At 34.7% G+C, this 9,400-nt stretch overlaps 1 protein-coding gene across 1 annotated transcript; it reads left to right on the top strand.

Moving 5' to 3' along the window:
- Positions 1-191: 191 nt before the first annotated feature.
- LOC308693066 (ribosomal protein S6 kinase-related protein-like) lies at positions 192-8,557 on the top strand. The gene is made up of 12 exons (XM_081369779.1): positions 192-413; positions 1,178-1,417; positions 2,986-3,069; positions 3,185-3,253; positions 3,487-3,556; positions 5,196-5,303; positions 5,470-5,510; positions 5,749-5,776; positions 6,550-6,639; positions 6,787-6,875; positions 7,045-7,155; positions 7,598-8,557. The coding sequence occupies exons 1-12, from the start codon at positions 387-389 to the stop codon at positions 7,913-7,915; spliced, it is 1,275 nt and encodes a 424-aa protein (XP_081225905.1). The 5' UTR covers positions 192-386; the 3' UTR covers positions 7,916-8,557.
- Positions 8,558-9,400: the final 843 nt, after the last annotated feature.

Genomic DNA, 9,400 nt, shown 5'->3' with positions numbered 1-9,400 from the left:
ATTTTATCGTTCAGTACATTATTACAAATGCATTGATTTTCCACTGGACATTAGACGCCGCTAGAAAAAAAGGTTACGTCAGTAAGTATGTGAGTTACGTAATCAATCGATTATGACGTTTCTGATGCATGATGATGTGCATTGCTGTAACGTGATCATTGTTTATATGTTAATATTAATGAGTGGGCGGCGCTCCTACATGTGTATCAAAGGTTTGGACACCGACTAATGCGCTTATTAAAACAGCGTTATATTGTGTGGGAAAGAAAAGAAGATGTTATAAATAACTGACATGGGGTTCACGTTTAATTGACGGACTTCTGTGGGAAAATAGGTTTGTTTTTAGAGAATATCGCAAGTCGTTTATTTATTGTTTATAAAATGTGATGGGCGGCGACGGGAGTAAAAATAAGGTAAGAGAGTTTACTACTCACAACTCAAATCGATGAATAATAAAGTAGGCTAATAGTTTGTACAAAAATTCAGGGTGTACACAGTTACATCGGTCTGATTTAAATATTGATTGTGTGCTTTGCAGTTTCGTGGGTCTAACATAGATGGATAAAATATCCATTTCATGAGGCAAAATGATATTCAGATTACATGTACACATGCGGCTCCCAGTATTCTCATGTGTTATTCAATTAAATGTGTTTACTTTTATGAGAATGGTTTACAAGAGGTAACCGTAGGATGATGACCTACACTCTTAAATAATAAAGGTTATTTATTGGTATCGATTGAACCACACCGGATGATATTGACAATTATGACGTTAAAATAACTACGCATAAATTACAGTAACATAACATTACACAATGATTCACAGATTATTAGTTCATTTAAAAATAAATAAAAAAAATCTATGTAGAAAATAATGAAAACATAAACTTTCATTTGAGTATTGTCAGACAATTTGGTCCAACAATTTATTTCACTGCAGAGTAGCCTATAAGAGTTTATCACATTCACTGCGATTTTGAAATGCCACTTGATTTTATATTTTGCTATTTAATGCACTGACACTCATACATTTTAAATGTAGCCTGTCTTTTCGGGGCCATTGCATTGGTTTAAATGCACACCGTGCAGCTACTGATCTGTTAAGCATTATATGTTATCATAAGTGTTTGTGATTTTGTACAGTTGTTTATCTGTGATGTCCTCTTCACTCCAGGCATCATCATCATCATCACTGGTGAAGAGGAGATCCCTGTCATGTCATCAGGGCTTCCCGTCTCTCTCGGCTCCGCTTGTTCATCACAGCGCCCAGCACAGAGAATACCCCATCTCTGAGCAATCTCGGCCCTCAGATGCGAACCCCGAGGGGCCTCGTCTAGAGTGGACACTGCCGGGCTTTATTTCCATTTTCCTGCCAGAATTCCCGCACAGGTTTACTGGACACACACATTTACAGGTAGTTATATGGCACTAGTCATAAAATCCTTTAAAAATGTGACATAAATTACCCAAAAATGTGAGATGGTCCTAACTGCAGAACATGAAATCCGGGGGGAGGAGTTAGATCCAGATCCAACTCCTCCCACCTTACATCTAAACCTACCCATCTCCACCCCCTGATCCTTAAACCCACCCCTAAGCCTACTAATCTCCACCCCTTAGATCTGGATCCAACTCCGCCCCCTGGATCTCATGTACTGCAGTGAGGTGCTACTGAAAAATGTTGCAAAATGTTGTTGTTCCAAACCCATATGACTATCTTTGTTCTGTAGAATTTTGAAGAATGAAAGTCCACAGATGAAACATTCATACAGGTTTGGAACGACATAAGGGTGATTAAATGATTACCATTTCAATTTTGTGTCAACTGTCTCTTGTTTAGCATACTTTTAAAAATAGTAGTTATTTCAGAAATAATATACAGTACTTTTAAAGGATAGACTTAAGAGCAAACTGAATATAATGCTTTGGACATGCTTTAATTGTTGATTGAAATTAAATGAAAATGTGTCACACTTCAAAGTTATAGGAAATGCTCTTAGTTGAACTTAAGAGTGTTTGAACTTGTTGAACTTGTGAGAGTGTTTTTTGACAAACTTAAATTCTTATAAAATCTTTATATTTAAATGTGTATTTACTTCTGTTGTCTTTGAAATATGGTTTAAGTATACTGCCAAATGTACTGAAGAACATTTATGCTGAAATATTAGTGCTGTCAAATCGAATAATCGCTAATAATCGCATCTAACATAAAAGTTTGTAAACAAATAATTATATATGTATATGTGTGTGTATGTGTATATATATATATATATATATATATTTACAAACTTTTATGTTAGATGTGATTAATCGCGATTATCGCATCTAACATAAAAGTTTGTGTGTGTGTGTGTATATATATTATTATGTATTTACAAGCTTTTATGTTAGATGTGATTAATCGATTTGATAGCACTATAAAATATACTTTACATTTCTATTGAATTTCAATTGAAACTTGTATGTCATGTATTTGAATATATTTGTAATGAACACATTTGTAACAATGAAGTTTTAATTTAGTGCATTTATAAAATATCAAATTTACATCTAAGTAATGGATAATGCCAAAATAAACCCTGACAATGTGATCAGGACCCTGACGTGACCTGTTTTACCTGTGTGACTTCTCAGATACCCGGATGAGCGGTCATTATTATACAGCATAACTGACATCAGAATGTTGCAACTGACCAATCAGAATCAAGTATTTCAGAGAGCCGTAATAATATCAAATAACACACTACAGTTAAAATTATAATCAAGTACTTGACATGTGCTTTAGTGTGGTAGTGAACACACCAAAATAAGTGAACTTCCTTAAAGCATAACAAAAGATTATATACTTAAATATATACTTTTAAGATTTGAAGTACGACACAAGTGCACATTCAGTACAATTAAGTGCTCTTCCTTTTCACATGGGGAACCTTTAAAAACTGTGATTTTTTTTCTTTTTGTAACTAATGATTGTCTTCTCAGATTCTTGGTTTCATCGCTAAAGGTTCGTTCGGTCCGATCCTGAAGGTGAAGGACCTGTCTAAAGATGAGACCTATGCTGTTAAGGTGATTTTTTTTCATGTCTTAATTCTCTATCTTTCTATTTCATTTTTAAAAATGTGATGTGTTTGGTACACTGCGCCTTCTTCACTTCAGAATTTCTTGTGTCACTGTTGGTTAGGTTTTACCCAAGGCTGATGTTTTGAGACATGGAGTCCTCCAGCAGTCTAAAGAGGAGGTTATAATTCAAGTGAGTCACACTGCGCCGCAGCGCTCTGTGTCGGCTACGGCTCGCCTGATCTGGTTCTAACCGGGCCAGTGATACATGGACAGCACTGATGTCCTCTCAGTCAATAGCCTATAAGCACGCACATATTTCATACTTCAATTGTTTTGTTCATTCCATTAGAGTTTACTCTCATGTCCTCTCAGCGCCTGCACTCATGTCCATCTCATTTTGTGTTGTCAACTGTTACATTGTAGCGACAAGTCAGGCATCCTTTCCTCCTCAGTCTCCGGGACTGTTGGCAGAGCCAGAGCAATCTCTTCATCAGTGAGTCACACCACATACAATATTTCATTCTTCATTCTGCTTTCTAAAGACTTTTCAGAAATCATGGCATTAATTGCAATCATTTTTAAAGAGGCTTTGTGTAGAATTCTGAAACTCTTGTTATTAGTGACACCGGTGGCTGTTAAGTGAACTGCAGCCAACAACTTAAAGGGATAGTTCACCCAAAAATGAAAATTCTGTCATCATTTACTCACCCTCATTTTGTTCCAAACCTGTATGAGTTTCTTTCTTCTGTTCAACACAAAAGAAGATATTTTGAAGAATATGGGCAACCAATCAAGCCCAAGGCCCCATTGACTTCCATAGTAGAAAAACAAATACCATGGAAGTCAATGGGGCCCATCAACAGTTTGTTTACCCATATTCTTCAAAATATCTTATTTTGTGTTGAACAGAAGAAAGAAACTTTGGAACAAAATGAGGGTGAGTAAATGATGACAGAATTTTCATTTTTGGGTGAACTATCCCAAAAAACAACAACAACAAAAACGACAGTGGTGAGAAAGCAGCAGTTAATTAAGCATCTGATCATAGCGATGATGTGGATATGTTTTCACCAGCTCTGCAATTCACCAACATCATGTCAACAGATGAGGTCATTCAAATTAGATATGATAGTCTGATTATAACGTAAATATCCGAGATAGACTAAAAGATCTGGCTATGTGAGACTATAGTTTGAATTAATCCATTTTCTTTGCATGACACAATGACATTACAGTGCAGAATTTCTCTTTCTGCACTTTCCTGAACATTGTTTAAACATTCATTTCACGTGTCATTGAACGGAAGTGATCCTCTTTGGAGAGCATAAATGTCTCATCCTTTTAATTTTTCCCAGCAAAAAATGCCTCGAGTCCTTCACATAAAAATCTTTCTACAGGCTTTCACAGACAACCTAGGAAGTCGGGGAATGTCTCGTTTTTTTTAAGTTTTGTTACTATCTGTTCACACATTGGCAATAAAAAAAGCCATTAACACATGAAAATTTCTACATATAGCCCCTTTAAGTGTTTTATTTGACCTTTCTATAACACATCTTTAGCTTGTTCACTAAGGGTCTTATGGATGCTATTCAAATACATTTGTATTAAATTTAAAATGTTTCTCTTCAGGTTTAACATCTATCTGTACTCTAATACATATTCATAAAAATACATATTCATTTTTATGCATATATATATATGTATATGTATTAGGAAACCATTTTATAAGTAGAAAATAATTGGTTATGAATATGTCTTGAAAGATCTGCCCAATGCTCTACTTGATTGTATTTGATTTTTTCCTTTTCCATGTGTTTATCTGTTTCGTTCTATGTATTTTTGTTAAACCCTTTTGCCCCATGTTCTTCTCTCCACATCCGTTCACCAGCCAGGGCAAGTCAGGAGACTTAATCATTGTGTTTTGTCTTCTTCCTTTCCAAAGTCTCCCTCCGTGACCCTGTGACAGACTGAAATTATACTCAAAAATACTGCTCCAGTTCATATCATGCTTGAATGAAGTCCCTTTAGAGTTTGATCTATAATAGGTGGCCTCAAGGTCAGGCCACTCAGTCTACTGTGACATTGTCTTTCTCATCTCTTGTTTTCTCTCACTCCTGTGTGTTTGTCTTCAGTGTGTGATTACTGCAGCACTGGAGACCTGTATACTTACTGGACACTGAAGGGCCGGTTTGATGAGAGAGATGTTCGCGTGTTTGCTGCTGAATTGGGCTCTGCCTTGGGTGAGTGTTGTTAGATTTATAATGTATATATGACACTTAACATGCTTTTAAATTGTGTTTAAATAATCTAACATGTTTAGTCTTGAGTCTTTTTCACACACAGGTGTTGTAGATTTGTATCAATGACAGTCAAAGTAATATGCTACCACACTTTTTTCCTTTCCAGGATTTTTGCATGACTTCGGAATAATACATAGGGATGTGAAGGTATTACAATATCGTACAGTACTTTTTTATTTAGTTTGACTGCTATGTTTATGTATTCTGGTTTCTGACAGAAAGTTGTCTCAAGTTGAACATCGAACATGAACAAGGAATATAAGAATGTTTAGACATGATCACTCTGTGTTTAAAAATATATATAAATATAAATCAATTATTAAAGTTGATAAAAGTTTGTATTCGGCCCTATAAAATGCTCTTAAAAATGTTTTTTCTTAAACAGATGGAGAACATCCTTCTGACTGATAAAGGTAAAGCTGATCCAGACTGAAGCATTGTGGGAAACTTCAGTGACAGCCATGCACCACCGTGTATAATATTTGTACATTTGTACAATATCATTGGTTATTGTTAAACATTTTCTGTCTAGTAGATAGATAGATAGATAGATAGATAGATAGATAGATAGATAGATAGATAGATAGATAGATAGATAGATAGATAGATAGATAGATAGATAGATAGATAGATAGATAGATAGATAGATAGATAGATAGATAGACATACATATAGACATAAAGATAGATAGATAGATAGATAGATAGATAGATAGATAGATAGATAGATAGATAGATAGATAGATAGATAGATAGATAGATAGATAGATAGATAGATAGATAGATAGATAGATAGATAGATAGATAGATAGATAGATAGATAGATAGATAGATAGATAGATGGATAGAACTATAGATAGATAGATAGATAGATAGATAGATAGATAGATAGATAGATAGATAGATAGATAGATAGATAGATAGATAGATAGATAGATAGATAGATAGATAGATAGATAGATAGATAGATAGATAGATAGATAGATAGATAGATAGATAGATAGATAGATAGATAGATATTCGGTTCCATAAGTATAATAATTAATTGCATAATTTTCAAATAATAGCAAGAAAATGATCATATATGTATCTTGTGTCTTTAGATTGTATTCAGATGTCAATCTCAACTCTTTTATCTTTTAGTAAAGGGAATTCTGGAATAGAAATATTAACGCTGTCTCATTTAGGTCACGTCCGCTTGACTGATTTTGGGCTGTCTCGCCGCCTTGAGCGTGGGGATAGAGCATTTACTATCTGTGGCACAATACAGTACATGGGTGAGGCTGGAATCTGCTTTTAAACAGGATAGGATTTCTTTGCATTTACCATCAAGTATATCTGGCAGTAACTAAAGACATGTATAGCTCAGCTGAGCTATTTCTCTAAAAATGGATATTTAATTACATTATCCGGTCATTAAACAGCTCCTGAAGTCCTGAGCGGGGGCCCGTACAGCCATGCTGCAGACTGGTGGTCTCTTGGTATTCTTATCTACGCTTTAGCCACTGGAGGGGTAAGACATATCCAGAGGCCATATTTCAAGATGAGCATTATACTTGATGAATGTGTCACAAAAATCACCTCTGGAAAAATGTGCAGATCTCAGTGATGATGTTTAGAAAGTGCTACAGGCTGCTTATTCAGACCGTCTGAGCCTTTTCTTTATTATTTTGATTTTTTAGTTTCCTTTGCCTGCGGAACCAGACCACTGTAGTATGATGAACAGGGTCAGTGAGCATTCATACGACATGCCTGCAAACCTCAGTCCAGCTCTGGCCTTTCTGCTCATAGAGGTGATATCCTTTATGATTATATACAGTATATGTTGCATTGTTATATATATATATATATATATATATATATATATATATATATATATATATATATAGTATGTTTAAAATATAAGTAAATGTAAAAAAATATTTGTATTGATATTTTTAATAAGAAGTATAATATCATGTGATTTGTATGGGTATAAATAATATATATAATATATATAAATATATATATATACATATTAATTCTTACTGAAAATGTATAATTAAAAAATACACTGCATTTATATGAATTTCTTCCTTCAAATTTAAATTACAATTCTGTTTGCTACTTCAAATCAAATTCGGGAAATGAATTGGAAAATTCAGGGATCCTCAGATCAGTTCTGAATGGAGCACAACCCTGTTGTTTACGCACATCCTCAAACCTAAAACACTCTGTGACTTTGTCCAAATGCAGCTTCTTTGCAGGATCCCCACACGTCGCTTACGGTGCCTGGAGCACTTCCAAAGCCAGAAGTTTTTCCGCGGCATGTCCTTTGATTCCCAGCTGCTGCAGAAACGTCCCGTCAAGCCAATCCTCGAGATGAAGAATCATCCTGACCGACTCGAAAGGTCGATGCGAGGTTTATCATCAGATCTGCTTAAGAATTTTGAGTGTGACCTGCTGAAATCTCCGTCGACCCCTGTGGATTTGCCTCTTACCTTGATGAAGATTGAGGTAAATGAAAACACAGCTGGGACTGAAACAAAAGCAACAGGAACCAGTTCTCCATGAAAACATAAATGAACAAACTTTGCTTTCTCTATAACATGCAACGTTTTGCCAAGGACAAGATAAAATGTCACAGTGACACATTTTTTGATAATTCACCCACATAAAGATGTGACTAGCCATTCATTAACAAGTATTACTACTGAGTTGTTTTAGTAATCAGATATTTAATAATCAGATTTCTTTTTATCTGAATTTGCAGAAAGTTTATTAGATTTTTGACCTCACTTTTGCCTTTACTAATGAAGTATTTTTATAATAATAGAACTGGTGGGTTTTTTTCTTGACTCATTTTTACATTTATTTTATATATTTATACCGGTTACAGTGCTACCCTTTAGCACTGGGACACCATAAGTGTGATAATCTGACTGTGATAAATAAAACTAACCCATGCTTGCACATAATTATACTGTGATACTAATACTTTTTTAGACACAATATTGCCAGTTACTTTTTCTGCAAATAATAGTTCTGTAGCATAGAAGTAAAATTACGTGCAATATACACAGGTTAAGTATGTATAATGAAATATCTTATGGAATACACAATATGTGAAATGTACAGTAATGCAAGTAGAATAGCAGAACTGTACAATGGAATTAACTGTGCAATACAATACTATAATAAAGTAAATTGCAACACAATTTAGTATTAGTGCAATTATTATGGTAAAAAGTAGCTGAATGATAGTAAACTAAATAGATTTTGGTTCACCGGCAGTTGGCTTTGATTATATAAATGAGTTCTCAGTCATACTGTAAAGATCATTCTCAACATAAATCCCAAAAATAGAATTCGTTCATCATTTGATGTGGAGAACGAAAGTAGAACTTCATGTCATTGCAATTCAAAAGATAGAATGGTAAATGATATATCGGCGAATGAGACCTGGAGACATTTCTCCAACTTTGAGACTTTGGTGTGACCTATTTGTGAGCGCAATGACAAACCCAAATGGGAGCAGCCTTAATAGGGCTGAAAATTGAACACCAGATAAAGCATCATTATTAATGTTTTTAATTAGGTATCAGGAAAAAAAATCACAGCCCCAGTAGAGGTGGCTTAAAATATCCGTAACTCTTAACTGTTCTCTTGAGAGTCTACTTCAGATGTGTTCGGTCCTTTATGTATAGTAAGACATTGGGTATCCCTCTAAACCTGCCATTTTTATCTACGCTATCTTATTGCTTTCTTATGGATTGAACGACATGGTCCTAAAAATGTCTGTCTTTTTCTACGCATATTACATGTGATCTGAATAAATTAGACTCTTTTAGATCCAAAAGCATCAATCACATCATTTCAAAGCAAATCGATGTGTTGGTAAACTGAATCTCCAAACTTTGACTCCATCTTTTGTCCTTGAAAAACTAGATCATGAAGTCATCTATAAATTCTGCTCACCTGTATAGAACTTGAAATTATGCCATGACCCCACCTCATTTTTTTACCACACATATATGCTTGAATCTCAGCCGCTCTGTG

The sequence above is a fragment of the Scardinius erythrophthalmus genome (assembly GCF_964197995.2).
Source record: "Scardinius erythrophthalmus genome assembly, chromosome: 7".
Lineage (NCBI taxonomy): Eukaryota > Metazoa > Chordata > Actinopteri > Cypriniformes > Leuciscidae > Scardinius > Scardinius erythrophthalmus.
This window is presented reverse-complemented; position numbering and strand designations above follow the sequence as displayed.